The following is a 27,817-nucleotide window of genomic DNA, read 5'->3' as shown; positions in this document are numbered from 1 at the left end:
CTCTGCCACCATCTCCGAAGCCGGAGTGGTGACACGGATCACAGAATTTTAATGGCACAGAAAGAGGCCAATTGGCCCATCATGTCTGCACCAGCTCTCCAAATGAGCATTATGACTTAGTGCCATTGTCCTGCCTTTTCCCCATAGCCTTGACATTGTTTCTATTCAAATAATCATCAAATGCCCTTTTGAATGCCTCCACCACACTTCCAGGCAGAGCATTCCAGACCTGAACCTCTCGTTGTGTGAAAAATAATTCTCACATCACATTTGCTTCTTTTGCAAATCACTTTAAATCTGTGCCCTCTCATTCTTGATCCTTTTATGAGTGGGAACAGTTTCTCCCTACCTACTCTGTCCAGTGCCCTCATGATTTTGAAAGCTTCTATCAAGCCTCCTCTTAGCCTTCTTCTCTCCAAGGAGAACATTCCCAACTTCTCCAATCTATCCTCATTGCTGAAGTTTCTCAACCCTGGAGCCATTCTTATAAACCTCTTCTGCACTCACTCCAATGTGTTCACATCCTTCCTATCATATGGTGCCCAGAACTGTGCACAATATTCCAGCTGAGGTCTAATGAGTGTCTTATATAAATTCAGCATAACTTCCCTGCTCTTGTACTCTACGCCCCTATTAATAACGCCCATGATACTATATGCTTTATTAACTGCTCTCTCCACCTGCCCTGCCGCCTTCAATGATCTATGCACATATATGCCCAAGTCTTTCTGCTCCTGCACCCCCTTCAGTGTTTTACCCCTTATTTTATATTGTCTGTCTATGTTCTTCCTACCAAATTGCATCACCTCACACTTCTCCACATTGAACTTCCTTTGCCACCTAACTGCCCACTCCACCAATTTGTCTGTGCCCTCTTGAAGTTCCACACCATCCTCCTCGCAGTTCACAACAATCCCAAGCTTCATATCATCTGCAAACTTTGAAATTATCCCCTGCACACCAAGATTTAGATCATTAATATATATCAGGAAAAGCAGGGGTCCCAATGCCCGACCCCTGGGGCAGTCCACTGCAAACCTCCCTCTAGCCTGAGAAATATCCATTGACCATTATTCTCTGCTTCCTATTTTTCAGCCAATTTCAGTCAATCTCGCCCATGGATGAGGCTCCATGAAAAATGCAAAGGCCGCCTGGGCTCTTCACCTGCCCGCCGTAAGGTTGGATGGGCAGCCCTGAGAAGTACTTCAATTAGGTTATTAATGGCTTTAACAGGTCTTTGACAGTTCGGCGGGTGCACAGTCAATTCTGGTGCGCGCCCACCGAACGGAAGATCAGAATGACGCGCGGTGACTTCGGGACGCACGCCGGACGTCACCACACGTCATTTTACGAGTCGGCGTGTGGGGGTGGGTCCCGCATGCCGACCAGAAGATTCTGCCCCTGGAATTCTCTCTTACAGAAAGGCTGCTGAAGGCTAGATCAACTGAAAATGTTAAAACTGAGGCTGATAAGATTTTTTACTAGGAAAGGATAAAAAGGGTTACAGAAATAGGGCAGGTAAATGGAGTTTTAAAATATGAATCAGCATTATCTAACTGAATAACAAAACAGGGTCTATTCTTATGGTCCTAAGTTAACAACTGGAGGGTGACATATATGGTGCATGTCACCAATCTCACAGTTGCAGGAAAATCTGGTTCAGAGTGTTTAAGTGGCCCATTAGCTGCTTGAGAAGTGTTGAAAAGTGTTCTTTAAAAAGTGTTATTACTAAAACAAAAGCACATTTTAAGAAAGATAAACGGCTGCAATGCATGCTCCTAAAATGGAGATGGTGGCGTAACCTGGAGACCTAGGCTAATGCTCTGAGAACATGGACAGAATTTTCTGCCTGTCGGGCGGGCGGGCCCGACCCAACTTCCAGCGGGCGGGGAGCCAATCCCCACAGGAGAAGCAGGCCCCACCGCCATTTTACGTGGGCGGGCCAATTAAAGCCCGCCCAACGTGACGTCCGGCAGGAAGCACTATGCGCTTCCTGTGCGGGCGGAGGGGATTCCCCAAAAGCGAGAGTGCGCTCTTTCGCGCATGCGCACGAAAGGGTGCACATCTCACTGAGGCAAAGTGCAGCCTCAGGGAGATCGCTTCCACTTTGAAAAAGATTAAACCTAGAAAAAAAATTTCCCTAACATGTCCCCCTCATGTGACAATTTACACTAAAACTTTATTAAACTTTTTAAAACCCTGCATGAAACCTCATCCCGCCGGTGGATGAGGTTTCATGTTTTTTCTATTTGCCGCTGGGGCTCCTGGCCTGCCCGCCAACCTTAAACCTGGAATATAAGCTAGTTTCAGTGATGCTGACCATTAAACTATCATCAATGGTCATAAAAACCCATCTGGTTCACTAAAGTTCTTTAGGGAAGGACATCTGCCATTCTTACCTGGCGTGGCCTATATGTGACTCCAGATCTACAGCAATGTGCTTCACTCTTACTTCTCAAAAAATGAATGCTTGACCATACTATCCTTGCAAACTAATGCCTCATCTCAAACATTCCCTTCCACTCCCAAATCCAAGCCTCACCACTCCGTCTGAATCTTTCAAATCAGATTTTCACCCATGCCAGAGCACAGAAGCAACCCTTAAGAAAGTCACAAATTACATTCCATGTGAACGTGGTGTGATAAACTCTCCCACCTCATTCTTCCCAAACTATCTGCAGCCTTCGACTTTGGTGAACACACAATCCTTTTCTAGTATCTCTCTTCTGTCTGGACGAGGCTGCCCTCCTCTGCTTCCATTCTTATCTATCCAATTGTAAACGGAAAATCTTGTGAATTGGTTTCCCTTCCTGTTCTGCACTGTTATTTCTGGAGTCTCCCAAGGATCTATCCTTGACCCCACCCCAGTCTCTTATTTCTCATCCACGTCCTGCCTCTTGGTTCCATCTTCCATCAGATTTCACACATACACAGATGACATTCATTTGGACGTCACCAATGCCTGTCTCGATCTATTTGTCATGCTGTTTGTCTGACATTCTGTATTATATGAGCAGAGACTTCTTCAAATTAAATATTGTCTCGACCAAAGCCATTGTCTTCAGCCTCTGCAACAAGCTATGTTCCCTAATCACCAATTCCATCTCCCTCCCTGGACACAGTCTGAGCCAAAACCAGACTATTCATAACCTCCGCACTCCACTTAACCCTGAACCGAGCTTCTAAACCCCACATCCTTTCTATCACTAAGACTGCCTACTTCAACATCCATAATATCACCCGGTTCCACCCCTCCTTCAGCTCAACTCAGCTCCTGCTGAAACCTTCACCCGTTCTTTGGTTATTTCCGGACTCAGCTATTTAAATGTTCTCCTGGCTGGTCTTCCAGGTTTCATCCACAAACTTGAGCTTAGCCAAAGCTCTGCTGTCTGTGTCTGTTCTAAAGAAGTCATATGGACTTGAAATGTTAATTCTGTTTCTCTCTCTACAGATGCTGCCAGACCTGCTCAGTTTTTCTAGCATTTTCTGTTTTTATCTCTGTTGTCAGTATCCCAACTTGCACCACGACCCACTCACTCATCACCTCTGCACTTGCTGATCTTTCATGGTTCCTGGTCCAAGAACATGTCAATTTTAAAATTTTCATCCTTATGTTCAAATCGAATTACATCAGGTCTACAGCACAGAAACAGGCCATTGAATCAACTGGTCTTTGCCAACACTTGTACGGTACCACAAGTCTCCTCCCACCATATTTTATCTAATCCCCTTTATTTCTTTCTCCCTCATTTGTTCATCTAGCTTCTCCTTAAACGTATTTATGCAATTTGCCTCAACCACTCCTTGTTGTAGTGTGTTCCACATTCTCACCACTCTTTGGCTAAATAGTTTTCTCCTGAATTCCCTATTGGATTTATTAATGACTGTCTTAAATTCATGGCCTCTAGTTTTAGTCTCAATCGCTCGTGTAAGTATTTTCTCATTTCTTGGTAATTCAGTTTTGTTTTCGATCAACTAATGCATTTTAATCATTTATATTTTGTTTAAGAAGTTGGCTGTGTTGGTGAACTATTTTGATGTTGTTAGTATTTTTTTCATTTTCATATTTTAGGAACCATTTATGTAAGTATCTGCCATGGATAGAATTTTGAAAAATAGTCAAAGGTATTTTTTTGAATATCTAGATCAAACAGGTTATTTGGACATAGCTACAATTGCTTCATAGGGTTGCATCTTCCAGTCGGAAAACGGGGGGTGGGGCCAGCTCGCCGACACGTAAAATGACGTGGTTGACGTCGGGTGTGTGTCCCAACTTCACCCTGCGTCATGAAGGTTTTCGGGCACCCGCCGAATTGTCAACGGCCACCTAAGGCCTTTAAGAAAGTAATTAAGCCGATTAATGGACTTGCCTGTCTAACCTTAAGGTTGGCGGGCAGGCAAAGAGCCCAGGCGGCCTTTAGAAAAAACATGAAACCTCATCCACGGATGAGTGAGGTTTCATGAGGGATTTAAAAAGTTTATAAAATGTTGAAATAAAAGAAATTGACATAGCCCAGCTCATGTGACAGTGTCACATGAGGGGACATGTCAGGAAATTTTTTTTTTTACACTTCCAAACATTTTTACAACTTCTAGCGATCTCCGTGAGGCAGCACTTTGCCACAGGGAGATCTGTGCATTCTTTTGTGCGCGTGCGCGAAAGAGCACACTCCCGGCTCAGGGAATCCCCCCCCCGCCAACCCCTCGCCCGCACAGGGACCGTGTAGCGCTTCCGGCCGGACGTCACGCTGGGCGGGCCTTAACTGGCCTGCCCACGTAAAATAGCAGCGCACCCCCAACTGGGGGTGCCAATTGGGAACCCGCCCGCCCGCGCCCGCTCCTGCACATCCCCCCCCGACAGGGGGAAAATGTTGCCCATAATGTCTGTTGTTTGCCATATATGGTTAATGATCCAAGCAAGGCAAAAAGGGTTATGAAATAAAGTTCAGCAAAAGAAATATCCATTCTCATTTAAAATCTGTGATAGGAGAATTAATAAACTGGAGTGATGAACTTCAGTGGATTAAATTACCTTTTATAATTTCTGACTTTATGTCCTTGTATGCTATAGCTAAATTTTGAAGGAAAACTGTTTATCTTTTATATAAAATATGTTAGTCTAGGAAAATGTCTGCAATAGTGTACAAAATAGTGCTTTAAACCTTCTATAGTCTGATTTTCTGTAATCTTGTTACCTCAATAAGATTTTATTAATTTATTATTTGAAACCCTTTGTCTGAAACATCAAACAGTAATAATGAGGTTAACTGAATGGAAATTAATTCAAGGTAAAGTCTCTGTACCCATTATTTCGCTCTGCATGGAATGCTTTTATCAATAAGTTATTTGGGCAATGGTTTCAATTCTATTTTCTAGAAGCACAATGGACTGGGTAGAGCATAAAATGTCAAGAAGGTTACCATTACTTTTTCTCTTACTTTATCTTTTTTCCACTCAGCATTGCATCACCCATCTCCACCACATTCCTGCCCTCTTCAAAGTCCAAAGTGTCAACAATCATTAGAACACCTCGTGCCTAAAATTAGTGTGGTTATTGCATTCATATGCAATGCATTTGTCTGATAATTTAACAGATGTGTTAACCCGTTTATTTTCAACAAATCCATTAAAATAGTAAAAGATTTGCATAGTATGTGATGTTTGCACAATATAATTTCAAGACCTCAAAGTATTATTGCTAGCTCATGCAAATTTCCTTTGTTTTAAAAGTGATCTACAACACCTACAGCAATATCGCTCCACTTTCATTAAAAATAACTTGCAGCAGATGAATCAGGTCTTGTGGTACAGTGGGTAGCATCTCTGGCTCTGAGCCAGAAGCTCCAGGTTCAAGTTACTCTCCAGGATTCATGGCCAAGGAAGGTGCATTCATAACGTAGCAAAACAGGTTGAGTATTAATCTGCAAATCCTTCCCACATACACCAATGGCAGGCAGTAAGAGCAGGAGAGATTCCTGGTCAGCCATGTGATGGAAAGAAAATTGGAGCCTCTACCTTAGCTCCAGACTACAACATGCATGTAAAAGTGTATGTTGCCACAGCAACTTGGACTCCTTGAGTGGGCCAGTTGGCTCTGTTGGCTGGATGGCCAGCATGGATCAGATTGGTGCCAACAACATGGGGTTCGATCCCCATTCTGAACGGGGTAGATTCAGAACATGCCTCCTTGCCCTAACCATGGTGCAGATCGCAGTGCTGTGGGTCAGATCTGCCTTCAAGTAGAGAACCAAAGAAGAAGAAATGAATCAGCAGCTTCCCCAATTTGATTCATCACTTTAACATTTTCATCAATTTTTGATTGCAAACATTCCTTACAAATTTGCTTATAATTGTTTTGCTTTATTATGGGAACTTTATAGTATATTTTCCCTATGACAATCAAACTATGAAGTTGAAGCACCTGACAAATGAATGCATTCATTTTTGCATGTGAACACTTCAAATTTCAACAGTTTAGATGAGATTTTCGACTTGAAGTCAATGGAAATAAAAATCAGGTAGGATGTATAATGGGTTGTCAATCAGCAACACCAAATTTACGTAATAAAAGCAAAGTACTGCAGATGTCTGAAATAAAAACAGAAAATGCTGTAAAAGCTCAACAATTCTGGCAGCAATTGTGGAGAGAAAAACAGAGTTAACATTTCAAGTCCAATATGACTCTTCTTCAGAAGTGACGAGTGGTAGAAATGTTAACTCTGTTTCTCTCTCCACAGAAGCTGCCAGACCTGCTGAGTTTTTCCAGCATTTTCTGTTTTTAATTATGCCAAATTTGCACTAGGATGACAAGTTGAAAATCTATCTTCTAAATGTCAAGTGCAGATATCAGCTTAATGTGCACAGGATGTTATCAATCAGTTTTCCCATATCAAAGCCAAAGGCATTTAAAAGTGTATGAGTGAATACTTCCTTTAATCTCAGCCCACATCCAATAAGTGACAACAATCCAGAAAGAAGAATATCCTTATATTTTTTCATTACATAGCTACTGCTTTTAATCAAGCGTGCACAAAGGCCACAACACATAGGCCAGAAGGTTTGGCTTGGTAAGTGGGGGCAGGCCCACTCGCTGAGGCATAAAATGACATGCGGTGATGTCGGGTGGGCGTCTCAACATCACCGTCCATCATTTAGATTTTCAATTCGGCAGGTGCACAGCATTTTTCATGGAACCTCATCCATGGGCGGGATGAGGTTTCACGAAGGGATTATAAATTGAATAAAAATTTTTAGAAAAACTCATTGACATGTTCCAGCTCATGTGACACTATCACATGAGGGGACATGACTTAAAATTTTTTCTTTTCATTATTTAAATTTTTAAAACTTAAACTAATCTCCCTGAAGCACAGAGGTGCCTCAGGGAGATTTCTGCGCTCTTTTGCGCGCATGCGCGAGAGAATGCAGCCCCCGACTCAGGGAACCCACCTCCTGCCCGCACAAGGAGCGCACAGCTTAATTGGCCCTCCCACGTAAAATGGCAGCGCAGAGCCGATCGGGTCCGCATCCAACCCTGCCCCTGTCAAACCCCCCCAGTGGGGGGAAAATTCTCCCCATAGTGTTAGACTCATGGATGAATTGATTTCTCAGTTTCATTTACAGAAGACAGTACAGTGGAGAATTAAATCTAGTGGAGTATAAATTTATCTTGGACAATAGGGCAAAATTAGTTAATGAAATGAAAATTGGGGGTAACACAAAGCAGGCTGCCAATCCACTGTTGACTGTTTTCCTTTACATCCCAAGATAAATATTTTCCCCAATTTTTCTGTGCTGTATTCATTCAAACTGGAATTTCTAGCAAAAACAAACTCAAGACCTACAGTGGCACTATCCTATTTTAACAAAGCACTTCATTTGAGTTTTCTTCTTGCCCACCACCAGAAAGGAAGTCTGCCTGCATACTTGAGAACAAATTCAATTAGTTAACGTTATGGTCATGGTTGTGACACATATTCTCTCATCATAATACATATTAAATAAAAGTGTTTAAGATTAAGAGTTGCATACTATTTTCAATAGTGAGTTGTCTAGAACTTGCCAGGATTAGAGGTATAAATCTGTTTGATCCCAACCATAAAGCCAGCGTCATGAGTGAGCGATGGGTCGCATGTTGAGAGGAGTTCGGTGCTTATGTGGACAGCAGAGGCCTGTATCTCAATGGGGCAATTGGGTGCAGTGAGCGCAACAGAGGGCTTTGCTTTTTACAATGCTGGGGCATCGGTGACAGAGACATTCTATCAAGACTGCTGAGGTTGGACAAGAAGGAAGGGTCTATGCAACAGAAGGAAGCTGAATCATGTGTCCAATTTCTAGATGCTGTATGCTCCACACTCATAACAATAACAACTAGGGTGATAGCAAGAAAATCAGGCAGAGATCCAGAATTAGAGGACATCAGGCAGAGGATCCAAACAGGATAGTGGGAGAAGTGTCCACACAAGTCCTATGTTGCTGTGAAAGATGAATTGTGCACCATTGGGAAATATGTGCTCAGACTTGTAGTGCAGCAGACTTGTAAGGCATAGAATGATGGCGTTGGCTCATGAAGGTCATTTAGGAGTGGGCAGTACGAAGCAGAGCCTGCAAATCAAGGTTTGGGGGCCTGGAACAGAGAAGGACAGAAGAAATCATCAAATCTTGTCATGGATGCCAAGTCGTCAGCTGACCCAACCCACATGAACCAATACGTAGCACTTTACTACCAGCTGGGCCATGGGAAGATTTAGGCATAGATTTGTTTTAGGTCTGTTTCCATCAGCAGAGTCAATTCATGTTATGATTGACTATTACAGTCACTACTATGAGTATGTTGCGATGGAGTCAACAACAACAGGGAAAACAATGACAGCTTTGTATCTATATATTTGTGAGGCATGCTCTTCCTGTATCTTCTACTCAGACAAGGAGCTGCAATTTATCTCAAGTCACAGGGATTCACCACCACAGAGTGAAGCCAGAACAGCTATATACCAATGGAGGGAGGGAACCTCAGAACCAGTCTTTAGAGAAGCTGATGTGAAGGTGAAGGCAAAGACTGGAAGGAAGCACTTCTGTCATTGTGTGGCTTTGTACAGAGCAACTCCACATATTAAAACAGAGAAGAGCTCAGCAGAGCTGCTGTTCAGATGCAAATTCCACATCAAGATGCTGGAGATCAGAGTCATCACTGATAATCAAGAGGTTTGAGACCATGATGCTGAGAGGAAGGGTGCATTGAAGTTTTATACAGGTCAAAGAAGGAATGCCAGTGTCTGTTGTGATGTTAGGCAATAAAGTGTTGGTTAGACGCAAGACTCCGGGTGAGGTGGACCCAACCTTACTTCCAGAACCGTACACTGTTATCTGCAAGACTGGAAGTAGGGTGACTGTCCGGTCACCAGACGGAGTAGAATATGACAGAAACATGTCATGTCAAGAAATATCGGTGTCACAACAGTGTTGTGATGCAGAATCCAGAGTCTGAGGTAAATCTGATTCCAGATTATGATGAGCAGACAGTGGAGCAGCTAATAGCAGCTCGACATCGAAGTGTGGTTCAAAGTCTCTCGCCTGGTCAACACTATATGGCACCTGGACCAAGAAATGGAGACTCCAGAGTTCCTGATAGCAGGCTGACAGCTTGCAGTCCTGAGGCACAAATGATGACTCCTGAAATGAAGCTGATACCTTTAAGTCCAGGGACGCTAGCCAGAGTTCCTGAGATGGCACCACTTGGTCAGTACCTTTGGGGTGCTAATATAAGGAATAAACTACCATCTAACCCAGATTATTCAGACCAAAGTAGTACATCGATGATGCAAACAGACATATTTCTGATTCACAAGGAAATAGCTGGATATGGATCTGCTGGCAGAGCAAGGGTATAAATTCTGTTTGTCTTCCATGACGATGTAAATTATGGAGGTTGAATACACTAAATTAGTTTATCCCAATTCCATGGTTTATTTTACATCAACAATATAATTATTGTTATTTAAGCTATCTATAATGTGAAATAGAAAAAGCAGGACCTTTGAAACCCCCCACCCCCCAAAGTTAAGGTCAAGGTACATTATTGCAGAAAAGTAGAGGAGTTTTAAAGAAGGGTGGGTGGGGGAGGTTGGGCGGGGGAGGGTGTGTGTCTGTGTGAGAGAGGGAGACTGGGGGAAGGTTAGTGAAGACAGTTTATGGGAATTGAGAGATGAAAGGTAAAGGTGTATGCATTTGTAAAGACAGACGATAGTAGAGTTGGATTTACAAGTAAATAAGTTGTGCTTGAAATTTGTATTATGAGGCAAGAAGGGACTTGACTTTTCAGCTGCTAAATTTCAAAGGGGTGTGTTGAAGTGACAAGGGACTTTTACAACTTACAATGGCTTCATAAGTAAACAAGGGAAGGTTATTAAATTTCATTTGACCTGAAAGTGAAGGCAATAGGAAAACATAAAAGATTTTTATATTTTTAAAACGTTGAGTTCAATGAGGTGCTTAGGACAATTGAATCTAAGATGAAAGGAGAAAAGGATACTTAAGGAAAGATGTTAAGCTGAGATGGTGTGAATACCAGGGGGAAAACTCTCCACTGGTTGGAGTCATATCTAGCACAAAGAAAGATGGTTGTGGTTGTTAGAGGTCAGTCATCTCAGTCCCAGGACATCACTGCAGGAGTTCCTCAGGGTAGTGTCCTTGACCCAAACATTTTCAGCTGCTTCCTTCCATCATGGGGCCAGAATTGGGGATGTTCGCTGATGATTGCACAATGTTCAGCACCATTTGTGACTCCTCAGACACTGAAGCAGTCCATGTCCAAATGCAACAGACCTGGATAATATCCAGGCTTGGGCTGACAAGTGCCAAGTAACGTTCGCGCCACACAAGTGCCAGGCAATGACCATCTCCAACAAGAGAGAATCTAACCATTGCCCCTTGACATTCAATGGCATTACCATCACTGAATCCTCCACTATCAACATCCTGGGGATTATCATTGACCAGAAATGTAACTGAACTAGCCATATAAATACTATGGCTACAAGATCAGGTCAGAGGCTAGGATTCCCGCAATGAGTAACTCACCTCCTGACTCCCCAAAGCCTGTCCACCATCTACAAGGCACAAGTCAGGAATATGATGGAATACTCTCCACTTGCCTGGATGAGTGCAGCTCCCACAACACTCAAAAAGCCGGACACCATCCAGGACAAATTAGCCTGCTTCATTCGTACCACATCCACAAACATTCACTCCCTCCACCACTGATGCACAGTAGCAGCAGTGTGTACCATCTACAAGATGCACTACAGGAATTCACCAAGGCTCCTTAGTACCTTCCAAATCCACGACCACTACCATCTAGAAGGACAAGGGCAGCAGATAGATGGGAACACCACCACCCTGAAGTTCCCCTCCATGTCACTCACCATCCTGACTTGGAAATATATCGTTGTTCCTTCACTGTCGCTGGGTCAAAATCCTGGAACTCCCTTCCTAACAGCACTGTGGGTGTACCTACACCACATGTAATGCAGCGGTTCAAGAAGCAGCTCACCACCGCCTTCTCAAGGGCAACTAGGGATGGGCAATAAATGCTGGCCCAACCAGCGAAGCCCACATCCCGTGAATGAATATAAAAAAAAAGTCAAAGAAGCCCTTCCATCATCTGGAGGCCCGCTATCCTGGCAAAGCTACGTGCCCTTTCATCCTGGTGTCTCCTCAGGGAGAAGAAGATGAAGCTCCCTCTTCTTCTGTACAATGCCATTATCACCTCCACAATGCTTCTCTGAACATTGAACTGTGACGCATTGCTAACATCGCCTGTAAGGATCCCGTGACATAGAATGTAAGGCTGACAGTGATTTTTATAGCCACTGGGAGGGCTGTCTTCACCCTTATTTCAGGCTACAGGTCTTCATGAAGGATGTGGCACTCTCTCCTTTGTGAAGTGTAGCCTCCTCAAATACTGCTCCTGGCTCATTGCTATGGAGGACTGGTACTCCTGGAAGGCCACTGGTGGGTAGGCTCTTCGAACAAGATCCCTCCTTGCAGAGATTTCCCAAACCACCTCCCCCTCTGCATGTCCTCATGTTTGCAAGCATATGGCACTGCAACTACTGCCCCCATACCAATGCAAGGCAATGTTATTTTCTGCCTTCCAATGATCAGCAAAAACCTCCAAATTGCTCCAGCAACTTACCACAGTGAATCCACCAATTTGTCTGAACACACGTAAGTCAAAAGCACCTCAGCTGCAAATTGTTGAGTGGCGCCTTATAGAGACAAAGAACCAGGCTCACCTTGCTCCATTATACCTGTTATTCCAGAACCACACATGCACATTTAAATGTGTAAATCTAAGTGCTGCTATCAGTGATTCTGCTCTTCTCCATAGGGCTCATAGAGTCCCTGCAGACTTCAATCAAATAGAGGCTAAGATGTACCCTTTTATGCCATTAGGGTCCTTGAAAAAGTTAAAAGCCCTTATTGAATGAAGGGAAACTGGATTTTGAACAATTTTAAAACACTCTGGTCCTGAAAAGCTCACTTTATATTTGTGGAATGTCAAATTTCTCCATTATGATCAAAATGTTGCACATAATTTTAAAATTATTTTATTTTTAAGTTTGTTTATGATATTGTTTATTTAATATTTAATCATATGAGAATGTACCCATCCTTAATTTTGTTCTCTGAAAATTAATTGAAAGTGAAGGATAATCAGTGCAATTTACTTCCTGATTTGCTGTCTATGTGACCAGTTCAATGTGATTGGCTGATAACCCAGCTTGCTATACACCTGGAGATCCCATTGACTTGGAGCCAGGTTCAAACTAACATCGAGAAAGGAGAGATTCATGCCTCGGTTGATGAAATTGAGTACAGACCTTGCATATTAGGAGAAAAATATGGGGGACATATTTTGATATTAGTTATTAAAGGAGAAGCAGACAGAGATCTAGAAATACAGAAACTCAATGATGACCATGGCCATTATTGCGTAGTAGCAATCAACAATGCAACAATGGCAAACTGAATGCTCAACTCTATTGCCAACACAATAGAATGCAAGTTTGATGTCATCAAACTGAAGCTGCATAGCGCTTTGGTCGGGATGCACCTTCAAAACTGCTTTCAGATCCAATAACCAAAGCACAAGGGAACTATTTGACCTTGGACATAGTGTAGAGAAGGTCTATGAGTGTAATCCTTAGTCATAGGAAGGTGTTAAGAGGAAGGGCGAGAAAAACTTGTATGTCTGAACCTTGAAAGAAGGTTAGTGAGACATGACCTTACAGAGATACACATAATATCAAAAGCACTAAAAATTGCTAACATTGAGTACTACTTTAAGTTAATTAATGATTGTCAGTCATGAGGATATTGCAACAGATTGGTAAAAGGCAATTCATTACTGATGTCAATAAATACTTCACACAAAGAGCGATTAATACAATGCCTGGAATTGTCTTTCAGGTAGTATTGTAGGATCAGATTTTTGGTGTTATGACAGTTTTCAATGGAAGGATGGACCAAGTGACTTCCCTTAATTGTACTAAGCTTTTGTTTTGCATTAATATAAATCAAAACCATTTCATGCCTACAGCAACGTGGCTGTATAATCACAGCCTAAATTTCTTCAGTAGTGCATCACTATGTTATCTGAACTTGAATATGATCCTGTTTATGAATATGTTATATATTAATATAGATGTAGAAATGTGAAAAAGAAGACCAATGTGAATTGGGCCAGTCAGCCATTGTCATCCTTAATTTCATAACTACAGCCTTGATGTCCAAAGGAAAATGATGCACAACTATAACATAGAAACATAGGAAATTTACAGCATAGGAGAGGCCATTTGCTGGCAGCCCATTGTGTCTGCACCAGTTCAAAAAGAGCTATCCAGGCTAATTCCACTTTCCAGCTCTTGCTCCATAGACTGGCAGGTTATAGCACCTCAAGTGCTTATCCAGCGCTTTTTAAAATTATGATTAGGGTTTCTGCCTCTAGCACCCTTTCAGGCAATGAGATCCAGACCCCCACCACCCTCTCAGTGAAAAGATTTCTCCTCAACTCCCCTCTAAATCTTCTGACAATTACTCTAAATTTATCTCCCCAGTTATTGACCGCTCCGCTAAGGGAAATAGATTATTCCTATCCACTCTGTCTAGGTCCCTCAAAGCTTTATGTACACCTCATTTAACTCTCCCCTCAGCCTCTTCCATTCCAAAGATAAGAACCCAGCCTATCCAATCTTTCCTCATAGATAAAATTCTCCAGTCCTGGCAACATCCTCATAAATTTTCTCTGTACTCTTTCATGTGATCACATCTTTCCTGTAATTCAGTGACCATAACTATACTCAGTACTCTAGCTGTGACCTAACTAATGTTTTACACAGTTCTTGCATAGCTCTTTTATTCTATGCTTCAGCTAATAAAGGAAAGTATACCTTCTGAACCACTTATCTACTTGTCCTGCTACCTTCAGGGATTTGTGGACTTACACTCCAAAGTCCCTCCGTTCCTCTACGCTTTTCAGCATCTTACCATTTATTGTGTATTCCCTTGCCTTGTTTGCCCTTCCCAAATGCATTACTTTACACTTCTCTGGACTGAATTCCATTTGCCATTTTTCTGCCCACCTGATCAGTCCACGGATATGTTCCTGCAGTCTACAGCTTTCTTCCACAGAATCAATTTTTGTATCATCTGCAAACCTCTTAATCATTCCCCCTACATTTAAGTCTAAGCCATTTGATATAAACCATGAAAGGATCAAGTATTGAGTCCTGCAGAACCCCACTGGAAACAGCCTTCCAGTCACAAAAAAAACTGCTTGATCATTATTCTTTGCTTCCTGCCACTCAGCCAATTTTGGTTCCAACTTGCCACTTGCCCCTGAATCCCATGGCTCTTACTTTTCTGACCAGTCTGCCATGTAGGATCTTGTCCAAAGCCTTGTTAAAATCCAAGTTGACTACACTAGAACACTACCCTCATCGCCCCTCCTTGTTACCTTCTCAAAAATTTCAATCATGTTAGTTAGCGACAATCGTTCTTTTACAAATCCATGTTGACTGCCCTAGGTTAATATGTGTCTTTCTATATGACGATTTATACTATCCCACAGAAATTTTTCTAATACTATGTCCACCATCGATGTTAGATTGACAAACTATAATTATATGGTTTATCCCTATCTCCCTTTTTAAACAATGGTACAAAAGTAGCAGTTATCCAGTTCTCCAGCACCATGCCGGTGGACAGGGGGGAATTACAAAATAATGGTCAGGGCCTCCCTTGGCTTTTTTAGCAGCCTGGGATACATTTCATCCAAGCCTGGTTATATATCCACTTTCAACAATGCTAAACCTGTTAATATTTTCTCTCCCACTCTGTTTTGAGTATACAAGTAGAAAAGTAGAGAAGTTATAAAAGTAATCTTATCTGAGCATTCTTACCAGGGACAATGTGACACAGTCCTCTCCTGTCAGAGTAATAATGCAGTAGCATTGAACTGTCTTCATTTTTTTCCACCCTGAAAGATGGTGCATTCATCTCCTGCGTAATGTGAATGAAATACCAAAGTTGAAATTCATGTTGGATTGCATTGATTAATGCAATTCCATGATCAATACAGCCTATTCACTAAAGATAATAACAATTTGGCTTTTAAAATAGCTTTTGTTTGGCTTACCAGCTAAACCTTTTTCAAAAATCTGGTGGTGTTGTCATTTTGGGGTAAAGTTCTGATGCACTGCTCCTTTTAATTAAGAGGTGGAAAATTGTGCACTGGGAGTGTCATATGCACTCCCAGTGCACAGAAAAAGAGGGGTGCATCAAATGTTTTCCCCTTGAACTCAGTAAATGATAAGAAATATTATTACAAGTTGCCTGGATATATAACAATCACAGAGTTGTTCTGATCAGTCAGATAAGGCATGCGCAGAAACCCATTGCCATGCTTAGGAGTCTTCAAGCCAAGCTACTTAGCAAACCCCCCTATAGTTTTTTGTTGCTTGATATGTAATGCATAACTTTTCCAATAGGGACACACCCCATGTGCCTAAGTCTACAGAGTTAGATGTTGGTTGGAAAGAGCTGAGGTTTAGGAACCCTCAAGTGTGCACAGAGACACTGCTGTAATTTTACCAACAAAACCATTCCATTGACCATTACAGAGAACTAGTTGACTTCACGTTTGAAAATCAGAAAACTGTGGATACAGGAAATCTGAAATAAAAACAGAAAATGCTAGAAATACTCAGCAAGTCCGGCAGCATCTGTGGAGAGAGAAAAACAGAATTAATAAGCGGAATTGTCCCAGATTTGCACTAAGTGCGGTCGCGGGCGGGAAAAACAATGTTTTACCCGCTAATTGCAATGGCAGCTTCTCACACCATATCATCCCAAAATCACCGGATTAATTATGCATTCCTGGGAAACATGCTGTTTCCATGGTGGGCGGGCTATCATTTGCCCACCACACCATCACCTCGCTGCTTCATCACAGCGGGCGCCACATTTAAAGTGAAGCCACGCACACACCTCAGTGCTTCCAGCACACAGCTGCTGCAGAGAAAACATGGCCCCGAAAGGCAAGAAGACTGCAGCTCCCCAGTTTAATGACATGTCCCTCGAGTGCCTTTTGGAGGCTCGCTGTGATGTCCTCTACCCCCACTCTAACTGCAGGATGGGCAGCAACCTCATTAATCCAGCATGGGAGTGGTGGCACCAGTGGTCAGTGCCAGTGCCCTACAAAAGTGGACAGCCACCCAGTGCTGCAACAGGATGAATGATCTCATCTGTTCCACCAGGGCAAGTCACTCTTCTCATCATTCTCAACTTACACACTCACAAACCCATCACAGATCCACAGGGGACTCACACCTCAAGGGACAACACCACTAACTCTCACACACACCCTCACATCTCCATCAGGCTCATATCCTCTGGATCTCACATCCTCATCCCGTCCATGACTCCACTCACTACACAAACATTCCACACGGTGCCACGTGTCCTGCTCACACTGTCTCCATCTGTTTTCATACAGGAGAAGCTGTCTCGCAACATCAGGGAGAGGCCCCGGACCAGGGTGGAGCGGCCCACGTTAGGCCCCTCACTCACTTGAAGGAGCATACCATCACGCAGACTGATGAGAACATGGACTGAGCCTGCAGCATCAGTGAGGTCAACGGTGAACCTTCTTGATGATCCTGCACCACATCATCCCTCTCTCAACGCCACTGAGTGCTCTCTCTCCTGCTTTTGACTCTGCTGCCATGCACTGATTATCTCTACTTTGGTTCACAGGGAGCTCTGCCAAAGGACCGACACCCTCAGCAAGCCAGTCCCTCAGCTCCATCCACCTGCTCACCTGCAGTCAAGAGGACACCTCCTCCATTGAAAAGCTGGAAATAAGCAGCCTGGAAGACCCGTCACCCACACCCTCCACCAGCGCAGAGACACACACCTCGGTGGGACCTAGATCTAGAGCAGGCTTGGGTTCACAATCTGGTGGTTACCGCACAGAAATGTGTCTGCAACAGAAGGAGGCAGGTCCAGCAGAGCTCGCCAGCCCTTGGAGGACTGCTGGGGAAGAGGCATCTGTCAGGTCTGAGTCAGGTGATGAGCCTCTGGATTTGGCCTTTCAACTCATCCTGGAGAGTCAGCAGAGGCAGGGGAACATCACGCGGAGCTGTTGGAAGGCCTCAACAGAGTGGCATGAAATCTGATGAAGTGGTGCCCACATTGCGCATATGGAGGTCTCCATGGGCAGGATGGTGGACGCCATGGAGACCCTGGTCCAGCAGAATGCGGAGATGTGTGCAGCCCTGCACTCCATCGCGGGAGCCATGGGCGATTTCCTGCAGCGGCGATGTGAGAAGGAATTGGGGCACCTCAACGTGCCTCCAGGTGCTCCCTCCCCTCAAGGAGGTCAGGCCAGGGCCCTCAGGCACCCGAAGGGAGGAAGAGCAGCAGCTGGACACCCCTGGGTCATCCACTCAGGAATCTTAGAGGCTGTCCTCTCCCTCCGAGTCCCCTTTGCCTGTGACCCCCTCAATCTTGTCCTCTGTCACTGCAGAGGGAGCAGTTGGCCCACAGGAGGACAGTCAGAGCAAGCCGGGGCCCTCAAGGCCTCAACTCTCCAGAGGACCCCTGCTGAGGGCATCAGATGTAACAGGGCCAACCATTGCACAGGCTGTCTCCACCCCTGTTGTGGGCGCCAGGGCAGTAACTACAAGTCTAAGACGCTTAAAAGGTAAGAAATTCTGATCACAGTTGGATGCGTGGGTGAACGTATTTTTTCACAATTCAATCTGGAAATATATTCACTTTTATTGAATAATGTGTTTTTCAGCTTCATTGACAGGCTTCACGAGTCCTCCCACTGCATCCCCCGCCCCCACCACCATGAGCAGTTCAGCTGCACGCAGCCAGCCCATGAGTGATTCTGGAGGGAGAAGTGTGTGTATGGCAGGGCCTTTCGGAGCCTTGTGCGAGCACTCTCCCACTCACACAGATCCTTCCTGTGTCACACTCACCTCAATATCCTGAGCATTTTGGATGCTGTCTGCTGGGGTTCGCTTTCAGTCGTCCATCTGAGCTGCATCTCCGCCCACCCACTGATCACACTCCCATACAGCACCTGATCTCGCCCACCACGATGCTCGTTTCACTTTCGATTTAGCCAGCATGGTAGTGCTGCAGTTTTTCTTTCACTCGCCCGTCCTTTCCCTCATCATTGTCAATCCACCTGGTATCACCTTCCACCTCCCCTTCATGACCTGCCAGCCGCAACCCTTTTCTTTCAGGGATGTCCAGGCGAACGTACACGTTCCCTTTCAGCCGAAAATCCCACCCCAATTCACATTCATCTCCCCGACCTCCTCCTTCCCACCCCCAGGGTCCGTGTCTGCCTCTGAGTCCCCACCAACTACCCTCGCCAACCCTTCTACCGATACCTTTGGACCTTCACCCTCCCAACCTACCACCTCATTCCACCCTCAGTCATCGTCACCATTCCCTTATACCATGCCCACCCTCAGTTCGCTCCCCAGGAGGCAGTCATGGGCTCATCAGAGCCCTCCCTTGCACATTCACCTGGACATCCCCCTGGACTCCTTTCCCCCTTGGAATTCCTTCCCCCCTCCGGACTCGATTCCCCCACCTTGGAACTCCTGCACCCCATCCCCTGGAACTCCTTACCCACTCTGGAACTCCTTCCCTCCCCCTGGACATCCCCCCCTTAGTCCTACCCCCTTCCTGACTCCTTCAGACACCCTTACTTCTTCTGGCACCCTTATCCTTCCCCTCTCTGGACTCTTTCCACCACCCTTAGTTCTTTCTCCACACTTACTCCTTCCCCCTTCCTAATTCCTTCAGACACCCTCACTCCTTCCTCCTGTCTTACTCCTTCCCCATTCCCAACTCCTTCCTCCACTTCACTCTTACTCCACCCTTTCTCCCTCCACTCTCCGCACTCCTTCCTCCCCCCAGACTCCTTCCTCCCCCCAGACTCCTTCCTTCCCCCAGACTCCTTCCTTCCCCCCTCCGGACTAGATTCCCCCACCTTGGAACTCCTGCACCCCATCCCCTGGAACTCCTTACCCCCTCTGGAACTCCGGAACTCCTTCCGTCCCCCTGGACATCCCCCCTTAGACCTACCCCCTTCCTGACTCCTTCAGACACCCTTACTTTTTCCAGCACCCTTATCCTTCCCCTCTCTGGACTCTTTCCTCCACCCTTAGTTCTTTCTCCACACTTACTCCTTCCCCCTTCCTGACTCCTTCAGACACCCTCACTCCTTCCTCCTGTCTTACTCCTTCCCCATTCCCAACTCCTTCCTCCACCCTTACCCCCTCCCCTCTCCGCACTCCTTCCCCCTCCAAACTCCTTCCCTTACAACTTACATGCCCTTTACACCTACCTCCCCAGTTTCCATCTTCACCACCATCCCTCCCGGCTCCCAACCTCACGCTCCCTGACACCTTCATTCCCCCTCCCAACCTCACCCTCCAGACACCTTCGGTCCCCCCGACCTCAACCCCCCCGATACCTTTGATCCCCCCTCCCAACCTCACCCCCCAACACCTTCGATCCCCCTCCCAACCTCACCCTCCCAACACCACATCCCATGAATGAATAAAAAAAAGGTGCATTTAAACTTTCATTGCATCTCCATGGTATAATCCTGCTCACAGAGCACAAGCAAGCTGCCCTCAGACAGGAGTCAGGAATTCAGAGAGGCAATGTGAAGACCTATGGAGTGTTCTCACCAAATGTCATCATCATCCTCCTACGATCTAGTAACTATTAGGGCCTCTGCTGTGTCTCCATGACATCAGGCCTGAGCACAGAGGGTTGTGTGTTGCCATCAGCCACACAGGAGTCAAACGTTCACAGATGCAAGGTGAGTGTAGCAATTATGGTTTTAATTTGGTGTGTAATGTACCTTAAAGGATAATACTTGTTAAGGAAGATCACATGATCTGTAATAACCAATAGGAGAGTAGTGCAGGCTACCTCAGCAGTCAGTGTAAAGATAGAGTTGGAGTTGAAAGTGCACGTGTAGTTGCTGCTGAGTATATTGTAAATAATCTTAAAGTTTCCACCCAAGAAATGTCTGCAGATCAACTCTATCACTAATAGCAAAACCCGGCCACCCCACAACAAACTGGCGAAGAGGATAAAACAGGATTGAACAGAAGAAACCAAGTTAAAAAAAAATCAACACTGTACATCACCCAGTGATTGTAAGTAGCAAGCTCCATTAGAATTGAAGAAGCTGTCCCCTCTCAAAATGCCACAATTTGGAAGAATTGATCCTTTGAACCAGTCACAGATGATTGGTCTCAATACATAGAACACCTCACACTCTTTTGTCAAGCGAATGAGATTACAGGGGAAGAGAAGAGGCGAGCAATCCTCTTGAGTACTTGAGGGAGCAAAACCTACAGCTTGATTTGAAGTTTGAAAGCACCCAGTGGACCAGATTGGAAGAATTTCAATGAATTGGTGGACCTTGTGTAGGGTCACTTCCAACCTAAGCCCTCAGTCACGATGCAGGGGTTCATGTTTAATTCACGAAATAGAGCCCTGGGTGAGACAATTGCATGCTACGTGGCAAATTTGAAGCAGTTAACAGTGAGTTTGGTACAACTCTGAACGACATGCTCCAGAATCGTTTGATATGTGGTGTGAAAGAGGACTCTATTCAGAAAAGATAATTGTCCGAAGTGAATCTGGATTTCAAGAAGGCGCTAGAGATAGTGCTGGCCATGGAAAGTGCAGTAAGAGATTCAAAAGCAATACAGGGTGTGAAAAATGGCACCATCCTCCTCATCGGGCGGGAAATCTCAGCTGAAAGAGACTCTGACGAGAAGTGGGAAACGCTAGCCGAAGTATAAAAGAAAATAAGTTAGCAGCGAAATCGAAGAATAATTTTAATAGAGGTGGAAACAATCAGTCTTTTAGCGATTGGCAGTTTTAAAAAATCAAATGCTACTATTGTCATAGAAATGGTCATATGATGAGGCAGTGCAAGGAAAGATTCAAGCAGGCGTGTAAACAAAAGAAGCAGCCCAATAAAGTCTATGATGTAGAAGAGGCTAAACAACAAATTCAAACATTTACTCATCGTTTTACCTGAAAATTGGAAAGACAGAATCAATAGTTGCCACAGTGAAAGTAAATGGCAAACCTGTCAGAATGGAAGTGGACATGGGAGCTTCCACTACAGAAATTGGGGAACATACCTTCAGATATATGAATAATGGTGAACATCAGTTAAGTTTGGAAGGAACAGCAGCCAAGCTAAAAACATACCCGGGTGAAGACATTGAAGTAAAAGGCATAAGCAGAGTAGCTGTCCATTATGGAAGCCAATCGGCAAAGCTAACCTTGCTGGTGGTAGCAGGTGAAGAGCCAAGCTTTCTGGGGCAAAATTGGTTCAAGGAGATTAAGTTAGAATGGACTGAAGTTTTCCAGTTGAGAGCAAGTGGGCTACCAGAGCTACTTAGAAAGTACGTCACCATCTTCAAGGATGAACTGCAGAAAATTCAGGGCCTGCAGGCCAAGCTTCATGTGGATCCGGAAGCAACCCCTTGCTTCATGAAGGTGAGACCGTGCCCTATGTCCTGTGAGAAAAAGTCGACATTGGACTCAACAGACCAGAGAAACTGGGTATTATACAACCTGTTCAGTTCTCAGAATGGGCAGTACCCATAGTCCTGTCCTTAAACCCGACCAAAACGTCCGAATTTGTGGAAGCTACAAACTGACGGTTAATAAAGTAGCTAAGCTAGACAGGCACCCCATTCCAAAAATCGAAGACATGTATGCCAAGCTGGCAAGAGGGACAATGTACACAAAGCTTGGCATGAGTCATGCTTATCAACAATAGAGTTGGATAATGCCCCCCGGGAATTTGTCACAATTAATTGTCACAAAGGGTTGTACCTATATACACAATTCTATTTCGGTGCCTCCTCCGTTAATGCCATATTTCAGAGAACAATGGAAAGCTAACTGCAGGGACAGCCCCAAGTTGTAGTCTATTTGGATAATGTATTGGTGACAGGATTCACTGAAAAAGAGCATTTGGCAAACTTAGAAGTCTTAAAACGTTTCTTGCAAGTTGAGTGTGTTAAAAAAAGTGCACCTTCCAAGCCAACTCTGCAGCCTCCCAGGGACTTGAGACCTGCTAAGGATGTAGGGGTCATGGACGCTCCTTGGGAATCATGCGCAGACCTGCAGGATGTGTTTGTAGTGGTCGCACACCAGCTGAACATTCAGCGAGTGGAACGCCTTGTGGTTGACATAGTTGACTGTTTGTTGCCACGGAGATCTGAGTGCCATGTGAGTGCAGTCGATGGCACCCTGCACCTGTTGGAAACCTAAGCTATGTACAAATCACAGCGCTCTTGCTTCCTGGCTTTCCTGATCCCAGTCGATATGCACAAAGTTCTGTGTCTTCGTAAAGATGGCATCCTTTACTTCCTGGATACACTTGTGTGAGGAGGCTTGCGAGATCCCGCACAGGTCAGCTGTGGAGCCCTGGAAAAATCCACTGGTGTAAAAATTGAGTGCCATGGCCACTTTCATGGACACTGGCAATAAATGCCCTCCATGTCCCCATGGCGCCAAATCCTGCAACAGGTGGCATTTGTGACCACCACATATAAGTGCTGGTCACCACTTGGACGGTCAGTATGTAGTGCGCTCATTGGCTATCCGAAACCCCACCCACCTCCACCCCACTCCTCTTGACCGATTGGTGGCAGCTTCCGCCAATGCACTCAGTCTAGGCACAGGCATTCTCCTAACCCAAACTGCAAGGTTGTGCTGTTAGCTTGAACCATAATGGATGCTGGTCCAAACCTTAAAAAAGACATTACAAGGGGCTGTGAGTGTCTCCACCAGTGACTGTGTCATGGCCACCTTTCACAAGGGGATTGTACAACTTGCCCAGTCAGCCAATTGCTCTGCTGCCCCCTAAAACGCACATTGGTTTGCAGTCTGCACCCGAGGTGTGAAAAGTTCTGGAGAATTTGGTGGCACTTTCATGCTTTTACATTGCTTGAGTGGGCAGAAAAGCTTCTGAGGCCCAACTCCAAGTATGTCAATGGAGCTGCAGCTGAACGCTGTCAGCTGTGGAAGAATGCTCACTTTTGACAAGCTTTACCAAGTGCATGGCCACTTCCCTCAGCATACACCACCACCCCCTCACCTGACCCCACCACCGCACCCCGCCTAATACTGCCGGTATGTGCTTGAGTATTTCCTTCAGTCTGTCTGTGCTGCCTTGCCCCCCACCAGTCCTCCCCTCCCACCCTGGCCTGACCCACACTGGAGCCCTTGCATCAGCACCGCACTGAAAGCCAGCCGGGAAAAAGCGACTTGCCTTTGCCCCCAGAGAAGAGCACTAATTGCTCTTGCAGAGAACCAGCATGGACTCAGTGGAACAATTGGTTTCCTTCATTGTTGTAACCAATCTGTGATTCCAGCACAAAAACAAAAATACCTGGAAAAACTCAGCAGGTCTGACAGCATCTGTGGAGAGGGATACAGTTGACGTTTCGAGTCCGTATGACCCTTCATCAGAACTAAGACATATAGAAATGAGATGAAATATAAGCTGGTAGAAGGGGGTGGGCATATCATCTTGGAACCCAAAGAACACAACCATCTTCTTCCCCAAACCTTTGGAGGGAAAATAGCATGCACAGGCTATAGTGTGGTAATTCTAAGTATAGTGAATATTTAATACTTATGCCTTTATTGTGGCATCCTAAAGTAAGTATTAATTGTATATAGGAATATAAATTGTATTCACAATTTTAACAAGTTACTAATAGTTCAGTTTGCAAATGGATCTGTTCATGCAGATGTTTATTATTATCCTAAAACAAACATTTTAATCAGCAGCATTACGCTGGTTACAATTCTGGTAAATTTTCTATTTAATAAATGTACAAACTTTTATTCAATATTGCTGAAAGAAGAGACATGTTGCCAAAGCTTTCACTTGCACTCATCAGGACAAATGCAAGAATGCCAGATTTCAAACAATCACAACTATTTATATCACAGGAGAAAAGGGCACTGACTAGTTGGCACGTTGACTCTGATTGGCCAACGCATTGCACCAATAGTAGTAAGAAAAGCTGCGGCAACATGTCTCTCTCCTTTTAGCAATATTTAAGCTCTGTACTACCAAGCAACATTTATTGTGTTTAACTGACCACAAAGAACCTCAGGTAACTCCTTTATACTTGCCTGATAGGACAATGAAAGGTAACTGTGTAATGCATCAAGGTTCTCAATGAACTCCATCAGGTTACCACCCAGAGTACGGAGCATGTGATCATATCCAGATCTTTTGCAAAACTCAAAAAAATACTCGCCAAATTGTTTCAGCACCACAGCTGGCTCCACATCTGGAGGTCACAATAAAAAAAAGGTTACCTGGAGAAAACAATAATAGACTTTCAGCAACAACTTGCTCTTATATAGTGACTTTAATGTAGAAAATATAGCGAGGCACTTAAGTGAGTGGGAGGTGGGGGGAATAGGTAAACTAAAGGAACAGGTCAAAAAACCATGGTGGGAGAGTTGAGGGGAGGCTGAAAGTTCAGTCAAAAGCATGAGCTGTGAAAAGGTTTTGTAAACTGAAGCAAGGTAGTGGGTATGGATATCAGGCAGAAGGACTGTGATATAATTAAAGAAATTAGCATAGAAAGGGAGAAAGTTCTAAGTGGTCTGACAGGCTTAAAAGCAGATAAATTTCCAGGCCCAGATGAAATGTATCCCAGGCTGTTGAGTGAGGCAAGGGAGGAGATAAGGCAAGGGAGGAGATAGTAGGGGCGCTGGCAATAATTTTCAATATCTCCCTGGCCACAAGAGAGGTGCCAGAGGACTGGAGGACAGCCAATGTGGTACCGTTATGCAAGAAGGGAGGAAGGGATAAACCAGGGAACTACAGGCCAGTCAGTCTAACCTCAATGGCGGGGAAACTATTGGAACTAATTCTGACGGACAGAATTAATTTTCACTTGGAGATGCAGGGATTAATCAAGGGCAGTCAGCATGGTTTTGTTAAGGGGAGGTCATGTCTGACCAATTTGATTGAATTTTTCGAAGAGGTGACCAGGAGTGTAGATGAGGGCAATGCATTTGACGTAGTCTACTTGGACTTCAGCAAGACTTTTGATAAGGCGAGACTGATGACGAAGGTAAGAGCCCTTGGTATCCAAGGCAATTTGGCAAATTGGATCCAGAATTGGCTGAGTGGCAATAAGCAGAAGGTAATGGTCGAGGGGTGTTTTTGTGACTTGATGCCAGTGTCCAGTGGGGTTTCACAGGGATTGGTGTTGGGTCTCTTACTGTTTGTGGTATATATAAACGATTTAGACTTGAATGTAGGAGGGTTGATCAGTAAGTTCACGGATGACACGAAAACTGGTGGGGCGATAAATAGTGAGGAGGATAGCCTTAGATTACAGGAGGATATAGACGGGTTGGTCAGATGGGCTGATCAGTGGCAAATGGAATTTAATCTGGATAAGTGTGAGGTGATGCACTTGGGCAGGACAACAAGGCATAGGGATACACGATGAATTGTAGGACCCTGGGATGTACCGAGGATCAGAGGAACCTTGGTGTGCATGTCCACTGGTCCCTTAAGGTAGCGGGACAGGTAGATACGGTGGTTAAGAAGGCATATGGGATACTTGCCTTTATTAGCTGAGGCACAGAATATAAGAGCAGGGAGGTTATGCTGGAACGCTGGTTAGGCCACAGCTAGAGTATTGCGTGCAGTTCTGGAATCCACATTATAGGAAGGATGTGATTGCACTAGAGAGAGTGCAGAAGAGATTTACCAGGGTGTTGTCTGGGCTGGAGAGTTTTAATTATAAGAGATTGGATAGACTGGGGTTATTTTCCCTGGAGCAGAGGAGATTGAGGGGGTACATGATTGAGGTGTATAAAATTATATGGGGCATAGATAGGGTAGACAGGAAGGAACTTTTCCCCTTGGTGGAGGGATCAATAACCAGGGGGCATAGATTTAAGATAAGGGGCAGGAGGTTTGGAGGGGATGTGAGGAAGAATTTTTTCACCCAGAGGGTGATGGGAATCTGGAACTCACTGCCTGAAAGGGTGGTAGAGGCAGAAACCCCCATAACGTTTAAGAAGCATTTGGATGTGCATTTGTGATGCCATGGCATACAAGGCTATGGGCCTAGTGCTGGAAAATGGGATTAGAATAGTTAGGTACTTGCTTGACTGGCGCAGACTCAATGGGCCAAAGGGCCTTTTTCTGTGCTGTACACCTTTATGACTCTAAGTTCAGAAAGGAAGACCAAAAAAGTAGAGATAACTAGGCTGAGGGCATTGCCACCAATAGCAATATGAAAAGAGGGTAAGGTGCATGAAAGACCAAAGTCAGATAACAATGGACAAATGAAAAATGAGTGTTCTATGCTTGTCAAATATTCAAATAGCATTAATATTTACTCCATGACTAAAATTCTTAAATTGTTGCTCACTGCAAGCGTTTTTTTTAGCTAAAAACAATGGACTAAAATGTGCGTGGCTTAATTAAGCTAACAACATTTCATTAGGTTTACCCTCTTATATTTAGGCTTGTACAATTTATGGATGGCAGGATACTGCAAGTATGAACTGATAATGTTGAGGCGTGGGAAACCAGGCCTGAGTGAACAGGACAAGCAACTCAGTATGTCCTTAGCCAATCAGATTGAAGGATTGTGAAACTAACGATGCAAGGACTGAGAAGGAAGATTCAGTTGGGATGCGTGAATCTAATGTCCAATCAGGTACAGAAAGAGAATTAAAATGAGAGAAGGAAAGATTGGATAAAAAGAGACAAAGGAAACGTTTTTAAAAAGTGAAAAATTAACATTTTGCATTTTGAAGACCTCCAACAGTAATTAAAATCTAAATGAATGTCAAACCACATTTGTAATAGTTAATTTTCAATACCAGAGAGTTTATTTGGCACTTAGTGTTAAAAGGGTAGCGAAGCGTGTTACATTTCACTCAGGTAGTCCAAGTTGCTGTGGCAACATGCACTTTACATACATGTTGTAGTCTGGAGCTATGGATAGTGATGTGTCATGAAAGTGTAACAATTCTCATAATATTATTGTGATTTATTGTAAAAGTAAGTTAATAGTTGGGTTTGGATAGTTTCTGTGTGTGTGTGTGTGTGTGTGTGTGTGTGTGATTTAATTGAATTGGAGACAGCTGGTCTGGAGGCTTTGATTCATCAAAAGAAGCCAGG

At 44.4% G+C, this 27,817-nt stretch overlaps 1 protein-coding gene across 1 annotated transcript in view; it reads right to left on the bottom strand.

Moving 5' to 3' along the window:
* Positions 1-27,817, bottom strand: part of LOC144694069 (guanylate cyclase soluble subunit beta-2-like) — a 180,945-nt gene that overhangs the window by 43,872 nt on the left and 109,256 nt on the right. Inside the window, exons 5-6 of the mRNA XM_078564429.1 lie at positions 24,787-24,947; positions 15,465-15,564 (exon numbers count right to left, since the gene is read on the bottom strand). Of these exons, the coding sequence (XP_078420555.1) occupies positions 15,465-15,564; positions 24,787-24,947 (261 nt within the window). The remainder of the gene's footprint in view (positions 1-15,464; positions 15,565-24,786; positions 24,948-27,817) is intronic.

This window comes from Cetorhinus maximus, chromosome 19, assembly GCF_964194155.1.
Source record: "Cetorhinus maximus chromosome 19, sCetMax3.hap1.1, whole genome shotgun sequence".
NCBI classification, from domain to species: domain Eukaryota; kingdom Metazoa; phylum Chordata; class Chondrichthyes; order Lamniformes; family Cetorhinidae; genus Cetorhinus; species Cetorhinus maximus.
Note: the sequence above shows the minus strand (reverse complement) of the source record. Positions and strands in the feature narration are given on the sequence as shown.